This window comes from Festucalex cinctus, chromosome 12 (assembly GCF_051991245.1).
Source record: "Festucalex cinctus isolate MCC-2025b chromosome 12, RoL_Fcin_1.0, whole genome shotgun sequence".
In the NCBI taxonomy this organism is placed as follows: Eukaryota; Metazoa; Chordata; class Actinopteri; order Syngnathiformes; family Syngnathidae; genus Festucalex; species Festucalex cinctus.
This window is the reverse complement of record NC_135422.1, coordinates 12,581,040-12,599,882: the sequence shown is the minus strand read 5'-3', so window position 1 is coordinate 12,599,882 and position 18,843 is coordinate 12,581,040. Positions and strand designations below refer to the sequence as shown.

General features: G+C 42.5%; 1 protein-coding gene across 4 annotated transcripts in view; it reads left to right on the top strand.

Annotated features, from left to right (window-relative positions):
* The first annotated feature begins 1,811 nt into the window (after positions 1-1,811).
* fermt2 (FERM domain containing kindlin 2) overlaps positions 1,812-18,843 on the top strand; it is a 37,677-nt gene continuing 20,645 nt past the window's right edge. For all 4 annotated transcript variants that reach the window (XM_077538794.1, XM_077538793.1, XM_077538792.1 and 1 more), the window contains exons 1-3: positions 1,812-2,036; positions 3,661-3,819; positions 16,191-16,424. In XM_077538794.1, coding sequence (XP_077394920.1) covers positions 3,663-3,819; positions 16,191-16,424 — 391 coding nt within the window. In that variant the 5' untranslated portion in view covers positions 1,812-2,036; positions 3,661-3,662. The remainder of the gene's footprint in view (positions 2,037-3,660; positions 3,820-16,190; positions 16,425-18,843) is intronic.

Genomic DNA, 18,843 nt, shown 5'->3' with positions numbered 1-18,843 from the left:
CTGTGTCTCATGTGGTTCTGTCAATGATGTGGTATGCTTTGGACTCTTCAAACGAAATTCAAGTAAAAGCATTCGTACATTTAACAACTGCAGTTACCAACTTTGTCACCAGGTTCATGCTTGTCATTAGCTTTTGCCAACAAGCTACACGTAAATGAATTTAAATTTTATCCTTCCGCAGGTCCTTGTTTCTTCCCTTGCTCTTTACCATTTCGACAGTTTCATCTCCTGTTCTGGCTCACTTCTTTCAATAAAGTTCCATTTCCTGGCCTGTGGTTATCATCACACTTTCCGCATAAACTTGTGTTGTATGTGATGGCAAAGAGGCAAATTGTTTGTGAGGATGGTGAAAGAATGGTAAATTGACTTAGTTACATGCTGAGCTGAAATCTAAGATTTTTTTTTTTTTTTTTTTTTAATTGTAGTTAAACTTCACATAGGCTACAAAATGTTTGTCATTGTTTTTGAACGAATACATGCAAATGCGTAGGATGTCTGACTTTTTGAGGACAAAGGATGCATTTGTGGACTACTGGGATGTATGAGATTCTTTCCGAGCCCCAAACGCTCTCGTTAACAACAAAGCGCTGTTCTAGACGGTCAATGGGCCTCCTTGTGACTTTGACGCAGTCTGTGAAACATCTGCGCGAACCCCACGGGGAGTTTATAGAACATGGCAACGTTAACAAGTACCGGGACCTGCTGTTCCGCGCTAGGCCAGCAGAGGTCGGTCAAGTATAGTTAACGCCGAGGAACAATGGCTTCTATTGAGCCATCTGCTCACAGGCTGCTTCCCCTGCTGTTTTCCATTTATGGCCTCTCTGCTCACTCGCATGGATTGTCGGTGAACCAGAAACAGTTAATGCACGTGGAGAAGTGGGACGACAGCCATCAGCTTCTCAAACTTTTTACACCAAGTATCACCGTACTCAGCTCTTTCAGTATGCATGACCAACATTAAAATACAGTGGCATAGAAAAGTGACAAGTTGAATAAAACTGAACTGAACCGCAGTGACATGTTCATTCATTCACATTTTTTTTTTAAATGGAATATTCAGAGAAGGAAACGTGCCATCATTTCTTTATTCCTTCCTTTTGTCTTCCTTTTGTCTTTCCTTCCATGTGTCCTTATTTTCTTTCTTACCTTCTGTCCTTCCTTCGGTACTTCCTCCATTCCTTAGTCCTTTTCATTTCTTTTCAATTTTGTCCTGTCCTCTATCCTTTCTTCTTTCCTTCCTCTTTTCTTCTGCCTTCCAACCTTCCTCGCTTCCTTTCATAAATCATGTCCTTCATTCTCTCAGTTGTTTATATCCTTCATACCCCACGCATCCTTCTTTCCCTCCTTCCATCCTTATTACTTTATTCCTCTTCCCTACCACCTGACTACCTTCCTTCGCCTTCTTTCCTTTCACACATCCTTGTTTTGTCCTTCTCTGTGTAACTTTGCCTTCCTTCCCATACCTTCCTTCTTTATGGCTACTTCCCATCTCCCTTGATGCCTACCTACCTTTATTTTTCCTTTAATCAATCATCCCTTTATTTCCTCCTTGCCTTCCTTGCTTCCTTCACTCATATTCTTACTTTTATACCATACCTTGATTTCCTTCCTTCCTTCCTTGTTTTTTCTCAAACTATCTTTTATTTACACCTTCCTTCCTCTTTTCCTTGTTTCCTTCATTCATTGCATAAATCAAATTTTTTTTTTTAAAGTGTCTCTCTGCTTTTAGTATAGTAAGCATGGTGGTGGTGAGGGAGAGGTAAAGTGAGATTGGAGCGGTGACGTGATCCTATGCTGGAAAGAGGAGGAGGGGGAAGAGGAGGAGGAAGAGGGGACGGCTGGACTCCATTAAGACGAAGCCTGCTGGAAAAGTGCTTGGGAATACTCCACTACTTCTTCTAGGGCGACTCGTCGGGATTTTTTCCCCTCTATTTTTGGACTGTCTTCCCCTCCCCAAAACTCATCCTGTATGTTATAAACAAGGACAAAGCAGTTTTGTGTCGTGTCGTCGAGCGTTTGCGTGTCTTTTTGTGAAGGTGAGTGTTTTGTCCAGTTCACTTTTGCTATACAATGCCGCTTTTTTAAACCTTAGCTTTTAGCAGTTAGCATCCAACATTCCGACGTGCTAATTTCGTCCATTTCGCTGTTGTTTTAAATACTTATTGTGCGCTTGAGTGGCAATACGACGCTTACATAATGAAGCATTGACTACCGTACGTGGACGTGTGTGATGCACACTGCGAGACCGTTACTTTCCAACAGGTGAATCACTTCCGCAGGTAACAAGCTCCGGCAAAGCGGACCCACCCCCTCAACCCGGGCGAGAGGCTTATTTTTTCGGCCACGTTTACCCCGGTGTAGTCCCCCGCACCCCCTCTCCTGGACTAAACCGGCTCGCTTCGAAAAGTGACAGATTGGCTCATTTAGTCCCCCCCACCACACACCCACACACAAACTAGGGCGCGTCTAAGACCACAATATAAGTTCGCAAAGTCGTGTTTTAAACCGGTATTAGTCACTTTTTGTTAACGTTAAACGTTTTTTTTTCGCTTGTTTGGTTCCGACCTAGCATGGAGACAGTACCATATCTGCTCATTAATGAAAATACTATGAGTGAATATAATGATGCCCTATCTCGCTAATTTGTACTGCAAATGTAGACAAACATGTTTTGGTAAGAAATTATGTCGATGTTAATGAGTGGAACAGTGCTAAATCTAGCAATAGTTTACCACTAAAACACTAAATACAAAAAAAAAAAACATCTTAAAAGGGCGATATACCAATTGCCACTATGATTCTAACGATAAAGATACATAAAAATGACATTTTAAGCCTTGCATAATATTCTTTTTCCATACACGCATATTATGCACAATGTGCATCGTCGATTTTGATCTATATGCCAAGAATATCCTCATAATTGTCTACTTAAAATGAACTACAGAACTTTTCAAAATGTTTTAATAGCTTGTCTACTATTAGTGAGGATGAATAATACTTAATATTTCAGAGAAACATAAGATTTGATGGGGGATTGCTATATCCGATGGTGGATGCCAGAAATGATGGCTTGTGTCTAAATTAAACAATTCAACTCACGTCAACATGCATCCTCGAGACCAAGATGGCACAGATAAAGGAGGATAGGTTAGGTTCCAAAAAGAATCTGCGGATTCCGACCAAATGTGTAGTGTTAAGTGTATTTGTTTTTGCGGGTGCAGGTCTCTCTCATTCATGTGTCTCAAGGCAAAGGCACACTTTGACCTCTGTATGACTTCAGTTCCTTATGTTTGATCATTATTGCGCTGCTGCACGCTTTTGTTCTGTAACTTTATAACACCTGTACAAAAAACCTTATTAGGTATTTACGTTTTTGTGTATTTTGGGTCATTTGAAGAAAAGTAATCAATTTTGGGATGAAAGAATGACATTCAGAGTATTTTTTTTTTAAATTGTCGTCAAATGTCAAACCTGGTAAGGGTTGAAATAATACATAGAGGTGTTCATTTCAGTCATCCAGGACGTAATAAGCTGCAAAATTTGTATTGAGGCAACTGGACTCTTCTTGCATGTTGGAGCTGCTTCACCATTGGTCCAAAAGTCTGCTTTCGTAAAATCCAAAGTCTCTTGTTTGGGTGTTTCTTTTTTGGGGTACAGGAATGGCGCTGGACGGGATCCGGATGCCGGATGGCTGCTACGCCGACGGGACGTGGGAGCTGAAGATGCACGTCACTGACCTCCACCGAGACGTGTCGCTGAGGGTCACCGGCGAGATCCACATAGGCGGTGTCATGCTCAAGCTGGTGGAAAAATTAGGTAAGCTATGGCTAAGTGTCATTCAAAACGCTTAAGCGCAGTCTTGGAGCAGCAAAATGTAGTACCACATTACTTTCACAAGGGCCACAGAGAAAAAAAAAAACAACTTTTTTTTTTTTTTTGACAGTGTGTCGTGTGTAAAGGGCTGCCTGCCCAAATGCCCGACATTCCTGCAGGGCTGCACAAGGCTTTTATTCCCGGCCCACGCTCCCGCTTTTAGCTCTCCTGTCCCGGCCGCCTCATGATTGAGGCCTTTGTTCACTGTGCTCGTCTTGAGCGGCTCGATGGTTTGTGTCGTTAAGCGTTTTTGTTTTCCCGTCACTGTTTAGCCTATGCTAACTTCTTAGCATACAAACTCACCTGTAGCATAAGCTAGCATGTCGTCACATTAGTCAGGTGACTTATCGAACAGGTCGTTGGTTTGTATTGTATTTCACAGTCTCCACTTTGTTGCAACGCTCCCATTCCTTGTTGTGCTGAATCTCCTGTTGGATAAAAGCAGTCTCCTTACAGTGAGAAACAAGGTGGCACTAGTTTGCCTCCATGTTTGGTCTAGTCTTAGGCTCCGCAGTCTCTACTTTGCTGCAGCACTCCATTTTCTCACTGTCTTCAATCTCCTCTTGGGTAAAATGCACAGACTTAAATACAGGTGGCCATGGTTCTGTTCTATTATTTTAGTATTATACTCCACAGTCTCTAGTTGGGTGCATCGTTCCCTTTTCTCACTGCCCGTAATCTCATCTGGGATAAAATTAGTCTCCCTCTGCCAAGAAGTAAGGATATTGCTTTATCGTTCTTTTGTCTGCTATTTATCTCCTTTTGGATGAAAATGTTTCTCCTTATATTGAAAAGTACATACAGGTTGTTTCTTCGACTGTTGTAGTTTTCTCCCCTACAGTCTCTAATTTACTGCAGCACTCAATTTTCGCAGTACCCTTAATTTCCTCTTGGATAAAAGTACCGGTAGTCTCCTAATGCAGAGTGGTAAATACCGTAATTATCCTTCATTGCTGGTGAATTATTATATACTCCACAGTCTCCATTTTGCTACTACACTCCCTTTTGTAACCTTTTCTCGCCCTCAGTCTCCTCTTGGATAAAAAAAAAAAAAAAAGTCTCCTTTATGTTGAGAAATAACAGAAAACTTTCATTCTTCTTCATTGTCGTTTCAATATTATACACCTCATTCCATACTTTGCGACGATGCTTCATTTTCTCACTGCCTTTAATCTCTTCTCGGGTAAAGGAGGCGGCAAACATCGTTCAATGAGTATGTTTATTTTTAAACCTAATCGCCTGATGCTCCGTCCATGTTGTGAACATTCACATCCATGTGTCGTACATGTTCGCCACATCCACGCAGCCATGTGTTGACAATAGCAGCTGTCCTTCTAAAATTCGTTTCTCGCCGGTGCTCGCGCACGTGTCGGCGCACGTGAGCGCGGCCACGCCATTTGACGGATGCTCGCTGGCTCGCTCGCCTGCTTCAGTCAGTCAACTCTTCCTCTCCGGTCGTCCCACGCGCACTATCGCAGGCTCAGATGGCCTTCGATAATGGATTAAATAGACAAATGCCAGAAAGGCACTCAGTTATTGATCACAGCTGTACTTCCACCCCCCCGCGGTAACCCTTATTTAAAGCCGCCCTCTCGTAATGCTTTCACCCTTCTGTCAGTTTGCTTGTTCTCTGACAAAGTGCTGCACATGCCTGTAAAAGAGAATACAAATATTGCACAAACAACACTTGCGGGTGGGAGATTCTATTAGATTTACTGTTGCTGTCGTTAAAGGGTCAAGTTCTGTGTCAAGACTGGGGTTATTGATTGGTATCAAGTGCGGTTGGCCTGCAAAAATACAGCGTAAACCAAAGTGAGCATATAAAAAGTCTACACACCCCTGTTCTAATGCTAGGGTTTTATGATGTAAGCCTTACATCATAAAACCCTAGCATTAGAACAGGGTGATAGACCGATATGGTTTTTTCAAGGCCGATACCGATACAGATTATTTGTAGTCAAGTTGGCCGATAACCGATATTTCAAGCCGATATTCACTTGCAGTAAAATGGGGAGGGGGGGGAATTCTTTCAAACTATATATAATTTCTCACTGAGTAACAAATTCATGTGAATGTAGCTCATTTGGGGTTTTTGTTAGGGTTCGTAAAAACGTTTCAAAAAGATTTTTGCGGTGAAAAATTGTGTGAATATGTTCCAAATGTGTTTACGACAAATAAAAACTGACTGCGAACATCTTACAAATCCTGATGAAAACCCCAAATTCGCTACGTTCGCAAGTATCCCCTGCTCAGTGAGCTTTATCGGCCTTCAGATTCAAAACATGGCCGATGCCGATATTTGTCAAAATGCCAAATATCGGCGCCGATAATCGGCCGGGGCCGATTATCGGTCTATCCCTAAGGTATAAAGATATACATTTGTGATATAAGATTTTTTTTCAGTGTTATTTGCTAATGGATGCTCTACAAGTTCTACAACCAACCATATTTAGTTTGATACTCTGTTAAAACATGCAGTTATGTATTGCAGCAAGGAAGCCAGCTGTGTACAACTGTACATACACGACATTAACAAAGTTGCAGCTGAGTGTAGCATGGGGGGTGACGATGGGTAGGAGGGGTGACGCATGAAGTAACAATGGGGAGGGGTCGGAGAGAGGACCTCGTCAGCCACGCTACTACTAGAATTCCATAAAAGTCTTGGATGCAGCAGGAAATGACTTCCAGGGTCTGGCATGTTGTTTCCCCTGTCGCTGCCGTCACTGCTCCATTCTCAGTTCCCTCCCTCCTATTAAGAGTTCCCCCTCGCCTCTTTTTCCAAACTTGACTATATACCTTCTTGTGTGGATGGACAAATAGTTCTAACAGAAACTGAGACGCATTGGTAACCCGGGTCAGAATTTCAACACGCCCCTTCCTATTGCTGGCACTTGTCCATGACCATGCGGAACACGGTGACCACCTATTGAACTGTCATCTTCCAGCATCCTCAGTTGCTTTTCCTCAGATCAGTGCAAATTAATTTGTTTTCTCCATTTTTATTTCTAGAGTCAGTGTTCTGTTTGTCTGATAGCTATTAGCTAACTCTAAGCATACAGTCTGGCTGTGCACGTGAGAACAATGACCACCAAGACTATTAAAAAAAAATAAAAAAATCTATATGTAGAAAAATCAATAGTGAGTTACACTCCGTTTCAAAGTGATACCTAGGCTGCGGTGCTGGCTGCTCAGCTGTTCCATAAATAGAAGTTGAGCAAACATAAATTGTTGTATTGTGACTGATGGTTCAAGTAGTTGTTTCCAGTGAAGGGAAGCCTTGAAACTTAGCCGGCCGGTCAACCACAGAGAACTTTACTCACACATCATGAGTGCTTTCAAACATATAGATTAGTCTTCTCATCTGTTTCTTTTCAAACATAAGTATGAAAAGAATGTCGCGTGCGCTCCAAAGTGTCAGCGACCTAAACGCAGCAAGCGGATCCTCAATCAGGTCCTGACTGCCCAAAAAGGCAACGCAGCTAGCCAGGGTTTGGTGCGTGTTTATTTTGCTCATCCACACATCTCTTAATCTTCTCGTGGACTCGCGCAGAAGGAGACGACGTCTTCTAAATTCGGTGTCCTGCTAGGAACTTTGTCAATTTTTCTTTTTCCTTTTCCAACAATTGGAGTGCAAGTTTTGCGAGGAAACAGATGCGATATACCACAGGATGTCAAACTTCCTCTGGACTTTTTATACGCACCTTCTTTTCACGCTCTGCAGCTTGGCCAATTCCCACTGTTCTGACTTTTTTTTTTTTTTTTTTTTTTTTTAATGTTAGCTTTGAACACCTCTTGGCGAAACATATCCTTGCCTTGATTACTTTACCCAACTCTGACGCCATTCTCAAAGTGTCGAGTCGTGTCGCGAGCGAGGATTTGTCTTTTATGAATCAAAAAGCGGTTCAGGGATCATCCTGCTCCCTAATCTCCCTGCCAGGAAGTAGTTAGCCTAAATAGCGGTCCTGCCCAGGCCAGCGCTTTCCTGTTTCACTTGCAAGATGCTGCGGGGCAGTGATTGTGCTGTTCTCTGCTCATATGCTGACTATGGACAACTTCCAGCATACGATAAATCTACCACGTCGTAGCAAAATATCGATACTGTGATGTATTGTATGCTCTTTGCTTACAATACAGTATCGTATTGGTACGCTTTCTGTCCCTTCCCTTTTCCTTCGGCGGTTTAGGCGACACAAGGAATCCAGCGCAAGGACATTTTAGAACCTCTGGCATTGTTGTCGCAACACGGCGCACCTGTGCCTCAATGCAGTAAACCGATATGTCGCTTTTTGTTAAGGTTCCACTTTACAGTCATTTCACAATGAAGACCCAAACGTCGTCTTGTTTTTCCCACCACCAAGGCATAACCTTTTACTGACAGTAATTTCAGTGTTTATTGTTGCAGAGTGTACATACAGTAAATGCCTTCATTTAAAACCGGAATTTTTTTCGTGAGTTCTCGTTTTCTCCCCACTTCCAATAAACACAATGAAAAGTGTTCTCGTTGTTCGATGCATGTGTCACTGACAAGCCGTTGACCTCACTATAGTGTAAAAAGGGAAAGATGCCTACTGTTAGAAGAGTAAAGCGTAGAAACTAAGCTTTTCCAAATGTTCAGGGAAAGAGGTCTGTAGTTTAAAAAATATTTTAACACCCTTGACTTTCTCTTATGATCCATGCTCATGAAATTAATTTGGCAAAATGCAAGCTCAAAACATATAAAATGTTTCTGCAAGTCAAATGCATTTCTGGCAACACAAAGCAAAAATGCGACCAAGAGACAGCTCGTAACTCGAAAAAGAGTTGAGTTGAGGCACTCGTAAGTCAAGCTATCACTGCACCGTTAAACATCCGTGCTGACTTTTAATGCTCAAGTGCACCTAGAAGCAGAGATGCAGCTCGTCGTCATCCCCGGGTGGGGGGGGGATCCATATTGCATAATGCATATCTGCTCCATTGATCCGAGTCCCCTCCTCGCTTTCTTGGTAATGTTATTATTCCACAAGGTCCCTAATTGTATCAAGCTGCGTCAGGGTGATGCGAAGCACTAGAGTGTAGAGTACCACACGCTTGCTGCTGTTTGGATGACAACACAAATGGACACAAACTACCTGTCTCTAAGGTTTACACTAATAGCCATCTGGCCTCTAATGCATCAATGCTAGCAAGGCTGTACTTGTGTACTTATTCACTTGCCAGCTTGTATTCTGCCTTCACTTTCTAAAATGTTCCGGATAGGGCTTTGTATTGAAACAGCTCAGTTAGTAGCCTAGTACTGTAGCTACTCTGCATGCAGTTACTTTCGACTGGCTAGTGTCGCTGAGGGTGGGACTGTTATTGACAACACAATCAATAACAAACTGTCGTAATGTCCCCCGACGCCTTCTAGTCCAGTCGCGACCTTCTGATATCATTGACTTAAGATCACAAGCCTAATTGACGTTTGAACATATTTTATGCTGGCTAAAAATCCGTGATGATACATGGAGTTTAGCGGGTTATGTGCTACATACTAAAATAAAAAATATTATTCTATCTGTTAAGCTGAAATTGAGACAGTGTTCACAATCATCAAGACTTGACATTGAAATTTGCATACAGCCACCCCATTTAATGAGGATTTAGTAGGAATTAGGAAATTGAACAGTCAAGCTACACACTGGTTAGTAGGCTATTGGTCATAGATACATCACGACTCATGTCACCGTGATCTTGTGATAATATATTGGAAGGAAACAATGTATGACATTTTATCTATGTAATTTTTTTATTTTTATTTACATAACAGGTAAAAATGTTCAAGGACTAATTCTCATTTACAAACATGATCTGGAGGGCTAACGCAACACTGATGTTGGCAATACTGAGCGACAGCCTTCCGACCTGGATTTTTTGTATGAATTTTGCCATGTAAGTCATGGTTGAATTGGGCATTATATTTTGGAATTCTGTATCTGTATGCAGGCTTATATTGCATCCATGCTGATGCTGTAGTACAGAGCAAACAAAAAAAAGACATCCCTTATAAGACAAGACAAAAGAGAGCCCAAGGCTCAATAGATGACATCGTTGACAAGAAAGGGCTGAAAAGTTTGGCAGTGTGGAGTTATTTTGGTTCTGTAATGTCTGACAACAGAGTAGCATGCACTGAAAATTATGTCTTAGTGCATGTTCACACAAAGACAGAGGATTCCAAAATGTTTTTTTTTTTTTTTAAACCACCCAAAGCAGTGCCACCCGCTAGAGCAGGCTCATTGCAAGACTACAGACCTCAAAACAATGGCTGTACAGCAGCAGCAACAACAGACCGTAGAGCCGGCTTTCTGCAGCAGTGCCATGCCGTCAGTACAGTATCTTTGGGTCGTACTATAACTCTGAGACGTGTCAGAATCTTTGATGTAAAAATGATTTCAGATGAACAAGTTTTGCCGCTTTTGTCATGAGCTCGTGTTTGGTATCGTTTCAATCAGCTCCACTAATCTTGTGTTTGTATGTGCGGAACATATGTTGTCATCACCTGCCTTTATCTCAGCTTTTGCATTCGTGTTGACTATCTGGTGTTGATGGTATCTCGTGTTACTCTGTTAAACGGAGGCCTACTGTTTAATGACCATTTGCGTTACATTTTAAATGGTAACCAACATTGCCTATTCACAAACTAGATGTTTGATTTAGACAAACAAACCCGCAGATGTGTTCAACTGTCCATGTTGTGAATGGAAACAAAGTCGCAGTCTTGCGGCGTCAAACTGGCGTCACCATAGAAACGACAGGGTGAACCTCCCCATCTTGTTGTGGTTGTAAATGCTGAACTTTGCCATCATGCCCCTCCGAACCCTCTCCCCCATAACCAACGCACCTTTGCAAAAGCATTACAGACTGTAAAAGATTACACTGTGTGTCTGTGCGTGCAAACAGACTGCGACTGGCAGCTCTTATCTGTCAATGTCACGAGTCTCGTGTTTTGCATGCGAACTCAGCTGACTGTCACTTGCTGTTTCTTTTTATTCTGTTGAACCACACTAGGCATTTATTATTAACAATATTTGCATCATGCTGCTGCAAAACAGTTTAGATGGATGGAATTACTCAAATTTATCATTAAACAAAATACATTTCAAGCACCTAAGGCTGAACAAAATCCTTTGCAGGAAATTTTTCCCAATAGGAAATGATAGGAAGACTGATGACCTGTTTTAATAGCCGCATAATTGCAGTTCCGTATTCACCAGTTTGTAACACTGCATTTGAGAAGTGATGACACATTTTGGAGTCTTCTTTCTTGAATGTGAGTCTTCTTTCATTTCGTTATTGATTCTCAGCATTTGGCACTAAATCAAAATGTTTGTCGCAGCTTCTACTATACCATAGAAAATACTGAAAATGTTTAGTTCTTGTTCTGGCCTGCTCAGTCACATTACAATGACTTCTCTTATTGATCCGCCTCCATTTCTTTTTGTGTCCTTTTTAATTTTCTCCTCCATCCATCTCTGTTGTCCCCTCCTCCGAGGCCTCTATCAGTGCTAATATGAACCTGCATATGGCGAATGCTTGAAAGAAGCAACATTTCCTGCATTATTCTTATGAGCATTGTGTGCCTTTTGAAGGTTTGATACCCCTCAATCTTCTTAGTAAACAGTGTTAAGCAGCTGCTTTTGCTGACTGCGGTCCTGGTTGGAAAGAGCTGAATAAAAACGAATCACTTTACCATAATTTATGGATTAATTTATCTCGTTAAAGCGTGCCCACGTACAAACACACACACGCGTCTAATGCATTTAATGGATGAATAAGAACACAGCACACATTCAATCTTCGGCTCATCTTTCCCGTCCTGTAGAGGTCATAAAACAGCGCCGCTCCTTTTTGCTTCGCCTACCCTTGTCTTTCAAGACACAAACACATCACTCCAACGAGGGGGTCGCCGGTCCACGTTTAATGCACCCAATTACTTAGCCCCCTCAGCCAGCCCCCTCCTGCCTCCGTGTTGCCGCATTACGTCAGGTTTGGCAGGCTGTATTTTTAGCTTGGATATGCCATTGGCCCTCCCTGTTCACTGCATGTGGATTAAGTTACCGCCTTGTTGTAGAAAGAACCCGTCCAATGTCCTGCTCCAAAGCCTGACCACGTGTCAAAACGCAATCGGGAAGGTTTTTGTCTTGTTGGGGGTAGCGTTAAGAACTGGAACTAAACTGAAACCATTTTCACATGATAGCTTGAAAAATGGTCACACCCGAGCCTAGTGAAGCTTTTCATGCAGTGGCGCAGCATCGCATAATCGGCAGGTAAGTATTTGAAGAGAGAAGGCCGCAGTAGCCAACATTGCCATGTTTGAACTGTACTGTCCAAAAATTACACAGTAAACAGCATATTCGAAGTTCCTTTTATACCTATCCTGTTATTTGCGGAAAAACTCACCTATTGGCTTTTCTTATACTCAGGAAATAACATTACTTTGGCGCCATCTGGTAGCATCTTGGAGCATATGTGAGTTGGGCAAAAGTTAGGGAAGAGTAGTTTTTGCCACCATCATGTGGCATCTATTGGCAATTAATATAACCTATTTGTTCAGTGTGGCAGGGCTACGAATTGTCAGATTGGCATAGCGCAATTATTCGATATTAGTGATTGTTAGCATAATTGTCTGCTTCTTTCGATATAACGGCCCATTTGCAGTATCTTCTCAAGGTTTCTTTCTTTTTCCCCACATGTATATTTTCTTTTTTTTTCCCTTTGAACTTTTTGGGGGATTGAGGTCAAGGAATGTTGCTAATATTTATCAACTGTCGGTTTGTGAGGCCCTTTGAGATGCTCTTGTGATTGAGGCCTATACAAATAAAGTTGACCTGAGGTTTACTGAAGGCACTTTCACGAAATAGTCTATCCAACAGTGCGGGGCATGATGTCTGGTAGATAGAAAATAGTTTCGCTTTCGACATAACATGACGGTAGATGTGAGCCTTGCAAATGGGGAGTGTTTGTCCCTTCAGCTTCTGGGTGTACGTTCGAACAGGGGGGAGGCAGCGTCCTGTCGCGTTTACGACTATGATGCTACCTCAGATGGTGGAAAATTCCTTGGTCGACGTCTTGCCTGTTAATCTGTATACAGTAAACGGCACAAACAAAAAGAGCGCTTTGACAGGCAGTGTGCTTAATGTGCATTCATGTCTCCCTCCAGTCAGGATGGTGATTTAGGTAGGATAACTATATGAGGGCTTAGATTTCCTTATTTCTATAGAATTTGGTCTGTGGTGAAGAGTGAATGGGTAAGTGCTAGCGTTTCTGTCAGACACCAGAAATTACATGCCTGTTATAGGAAAAAAAAAAAGTTTTATGAAAATACATTTGACTATTTTCAGTTTTCCCTACCAACCTCTATCTTATTTAGTCTTTTTTTTTTTTTTTTCCTTTTTTTCTATCTGCTGTAGAGTTGAGACGGCTGTTGTGAAGCCATCATATTTCTGTGTGATTGCCCTTTATACAGAAGTTACAGATCCCTAATGAAGACAGGTTGCCCGGACAGGTGTGTGAAATGTAATACTCATGTTTCCCGCCATGTTGTGTAAAAAGTAATGCCCCTTTCCTAAGCGCTTGTCTTCAACTCTTGGCCAAGGCATGAATACAAATCTTAAGTCCATTTTTATGATGCTGGGAATCTTACTCCTTGTTTTCTGTTTTCATGGTGGCAATGGACAAAGGTTACCCGCCAATTGTCCACCTTCCGAGATCGTCGCTTTCCATTGTCGTCATGCAGTGAATTATCTGATTGTGGTATGCCGTTAGCTTTCTGTTTGAAAGAGGCTTCACAGTTACCTTTTAACTGATTCCCCAGAGCCTTAATTACCCCTGAAACTAGATGAAACCTTCCAGTCTTCTTAGATCTTCTTTGACAATTTTACTGGATCTCAATGGGTTCTGTCTGGTTCTACCCAGCCCCAACACACCCCAGAATGGGACAAAGTCTTCCTTTCCTACCCTTTCTGCTGTTACGGCTCATATCCAGCAAAAGAGCCTTGTGGAAAAAACCTCCGTAGATCTGCTGTTGCGGCCTGGATAGCGAAATTTTTGTGGCATCACTGTTTGAAAGCAAGCTTGTTATGGTAGCAATGAAGAGGTGGTGCACAGCTGAGGCATCAGGAAGTGGTGATGACAGCTAGACCCCATGCTGCTAGTAATGCACACAAGGTCCCCCTTCAAAGAAAGCTTTGGAATGTTTTCACTCTGCTACCAAGTGTTTGCAGCGTAAACGGTGTGGAAGCAACTACTTCTTAAACAACATCCCCTCACCTCAATCCCCCACTTGGACCCCACAATGACATCTGCATTGAGAGGCTGGTGGCCACTCTCTTGTTGAACTTTCTTCGCAGTCCTAATCACCTTTGGTAATCTCTTCTTCAACCTGGTTTGCTTTGCCTGGCATCACAGCGGTCTTGTTTCCTGATTCTAAGCAGTCAATCTGTTGCTTTACCCCCCTAATCCCTTTCATTCCGGCCCTTTTGAGATGGGATCTGTAGGAGGGCGTCAACAGTTCATACGGATGCCCCTTTCAAGGGTTTATGTTTCCATGGCATCCAGTCACTTTCAAGATCAGCGAAATATTTTCCTTTTGAGAAGCGACGGAAGCAATGAGTCAGTCATTGCTATTTATGATGGAAAAACAACACACACTAGTATCAATGAGAGCTTTCCACTTCGTCCTTATGGAGCAGTCATGTTGTGTCATTCGGTGCCAAATTTGGCTAATATATTTGGGCCTTGAGTGATAATGACCAACTCTTGTTTGGTTCTCTTCGGGCTGCAGCTCGAGGAAAAACTTAGTTTGTTTTCCTTTCTTTTTTTAAGACGGCAAGGTTTGTATTTACCTTTACTAGTCCAGGAACATCAGCTGATAAAAGACATGTCACAGTGCGAAGCTGATAACTTCGGAAGAACTAGGCAGCAGTGAATGTTGAAACTAGTAAAGGTAAACACAAACCTTATTGTCTTAAAAGAAGAAAAAAAACAATTAATCATTGTGTATACAAGAAGACAAGATGAACATCATTAACCATAGGTGCTTGTTTGTCATTTATTAAGCCATCACTGGTGAATGACACATTTTTGTCCTGGAGGGTTTTGTAATAGGTCGTCCGATCATTTCAGGTTGTTGTTTTTTTCACACTGAACTCTAGTTTTACTCTTTTGGTGCGACTTTGTCTGGTCAGGTGTGAAGTGTGAACACGGTAATTTAACTCGGATGCGGACCAGATATAGTGATTTCCATTTAGAACAAACATTTACATCATCCAAATTTTGTGAGATCGTGATCTGACCTGTTCCCTTGTCACTATCTTGTCACTATTGCAATAATTAGGATTACTTTTGGTGTCTTTAAATATCTAATTTCTTCAAACTGACGTTTTGCTCTCTTTTGCTTCATTTCGGTGTCATTTTGCAGTTACCACGCATCTCTGTTCAGAGCCTTTAAAGACGCATGCACTTTGTAAATATTGTATGTCAGCTAAACAGATAAAAGGATGATTTAATAAACGGACGTCTGCATCCGAGCGGTGACTCAGCAAGCAAAGGGAAAGACCTGCGGGGAGACTGTGCATGGGCTGGACAGTGTCTAAAGAGTACGTAGGCGGAGGAAATGAGACACCACGTCTTGAATAATGCTGGAGTAATGACATCACTACTCCTGGGGAAATCTGAAATTATAATTATCAAGCTATTCTTCGGAGAATGTGTGTTTTAAAGAAGCGTATTAAATCAGTTCTCTGTGCAATTGTGGAGAGTTGAGTTGACGTCTGAAATGGAACCTCGACGGCCAAAACTGCTGCTTTGAATTTCCTCCAATCCCCGGGGTCCTCACCCTCCACACATCATACACAATGAGAGCAGGGCTACGTCATTGGACCCTGGAAGCAATGCTGGGTTTTGGGTGGCTTGTCCCTGCTTTCCAGCGATCAAAGTATGATTTTGCAACAAAGCGACAGGTATATGAACCCGATATCCCCTCCGGGTTGCGCAGCCTGGCATTGCTTTCACACGGTCGCTGGTCTCCTCCCTCACATTTTGACTTCACAAATACTCTTTGGAAGACCCCCAAATATGATCTTCTACCCAGAAGGGACATCTGGTTGACACGTTGGACCAATACTTAAATTTTGCATCACTGATACGACTCACATATCACATTTCTTACATCAACTGCAGCACAAGTAAAAAATGAAATTGGCAACTAATATAAAACAAACACTCAAAAACGCTCAATACCTGTTAGATTCAGTTTGTTGTTTGTACGTTTCATGCTAATGTTATGTATCCGCCACCAGACGTGAAGAAGGACTGGTCGGACCACGCGCTGTGGTGGGAGAAGAAGAAGACATGGCTTCTGAAGACCCACTGGACGCTGGACAAGTACGGCATCCAGGCCGATGCCCGGCTGCTCTTCACGCCACAGCACAAGCTCCTGCGCCTGCAGCTGCCCAACATGAAGCACATGAAGGTCAAAGTCAACTTCTCCGACCGCGTCTTTAAAGCAGTCTCCGACATCTGCAAGACCTTCAGTAAGTGGAGCAGTATCATTTTTTTTTCACATTCTATTGTAGAATCATGCTTTGCTCCGAAATTCCCGCCACTCGTGTTTACCCAACATGCTCTGTCGGCTCTGCCAGCTGGTAGCACACCGTTTTCTCTCGACTCATGTTCTTGGAACCCGGGCTCCATTTGGTCTTGTGCTTGTATTTGGTAAACAAACATTATCGTTTTTGGCTCGGAACATAGCAAGTACAAATCATGCAATATCAGACGCCTGCTCATTGGATAACTCCCAAAGACAAGGGAGATAAGAGTGGGTGGATGATATCACCGTTGCTGCTTTAAACACAACAGTACGAGAGAAGTCAGTGTCAGGTGTTAAAATTCACACCCTGATCACGGTATTGCGGAATACCCTTAAGGCCTTTTCACCCTGCACTTGGTTTTCTCGGCGTCCGCTGCAAGGCAATGCACAAGGATAACAACGCCTCGGTGCAAGCTTGTCTATATTTGGACGTGGTTGCTTAGCGGTCGACCAGGAAGTAGCATGGATACTTTTCCCACTGGTTGGTCTCTTGCTTTTAGCACTCTGAAATGAATCTTTCCACTTCAGGCGTGTGATGGCAAATGCCCATCATAACACGGCGTTCAGTCCTCGCGCCCTTGCAGCACATCCGCAATGAATGGGTTTGTCGGCCGGAACAAGCCAGTTTTGACTGGCTGTTTAAAAGGGGCTGACATCCCTGGTACCACGCTATCCTGTCGCCGGTTTAACTGTCTACCACCCACTTTTCCTTTGCCTCCCGTGCCTCTTATGAATCTGTCTATCATGGAGTGTCACAGCACACCTGTTGCGTCCTTACTGGACGGCTTTCAGCAGCCAGGATCATGTGGCAGCGTTCCTGTTTTTACTGGCCTGCTTTTTTAAATTTGCAGGATTGGAGCATTTTATTCAATCAGAGAGCTGCACAAAAAAAGAGCAAATTACATTTTTATGGAGTGTAGTGACAGAGAAACATTGTTTTGGAAGGCAAGGAATGGCAGAGAAACAGGCGTGCAGTTTTGGCTGGGCCGCCCTGGTCGGGAATGTGTCTGTAAGATATCCATTTTAGCCGCTTAAAAATTCGGGACAAATTGTCTTTTGCAGACTTGGTACATGCCACGAGTCGTTGCAAGATTTGGCTGTTATGGCGGCACTTGATATGTTGATTGCAAAACGCAGAGACGAATGTGCTCTTTGTAAGAGTGGAAGTCAAAAATATTAAACATTCTGGCAGAAAGTCTTGAGCTAGTCCTTATTCCTATTCACTTTAATTAAAACGATCTCACAAACCTGTTCTTTTTTAGTTTAATCCTTGAGTTTTCTATTGACTTCAAAATTGGCACCACTCTCAAATTATACGATGTAAACCGACTGTAATTTCCCTTCCAGCTGGATTATCACCAGCCAAAACTCCTTAACACGGAGACTCCCATTCATAAGCAGTGTCGGAAGTCCAAAGAACACTCCCATCGTAAAAACAACTTCTCCCACGTTCATGGGCATTCCGACACGGGCACGGTTCGAACATTCTTTGACGACAATTGACGCTTTTAATACATACTAGCCAGGTCTACAACTAATGATCATTTTAATAATCAATTCATCTGTCAATTGTTTATCGATTTGATGAATAACGTTGTCATTTGCATACATTTAAAAATAGGCCTTAATTTCAAATGGACAGTGCAGATGGACGCAGGCATAAATTGAGAAGTATTCAGTTACTGGTTTGGTCCATAATATGTCAGAAAAATGGTAAATAATTGTTTTCCAAAGTAAAAGCAAATGTTTTATTTTGATTCGACACAGATGATCAGTGTGCTTTCATGGAGGACTGCAAAAATCAGAGAATGTGTTTCCGTTTGGCACATAGATGTCAAATCACAAGACAATAACACTCGGGTCTTTTGCAGCCTTTTTGGAAAATTGGACTTGATACCATGTGTGCCCATTCCAGTCTAAACTGTCTCCGCTGCAGTGTTTATGTAACATTGCCAGTTAAAGCAGCGTTACAGGGCCCATCCATCAATTCATTCATTCATCTCATTGCATGTGAACCACTTCATTACCAATGGCAAACATGGATTAACGTTTTATGATGCAGCTCCACAACAGTGTGTGTTTTCCACAAAAACCACCCATCTGCCCCTAATTAGAACCACCTCCTCACCCATTTGTCCAGTCAGACATGGGCTGGCCTTGTCTAGACATCCCCGAGTTAACTTCAGTCACCTTTCCCGTGTAACCCCTGCACAGAGCGCCATTGTTTACCTCCTCATGATTGAGTCTTCACAAGTGACTAACGCATGACCGGAGCAGCAAGTCCAAAGGTACGGCAAAAAGGGGGCTTCTATTTCCCAGTTGAGCACCACCACTTAACATAAACAAGAGTCAGGTTCCTCTAC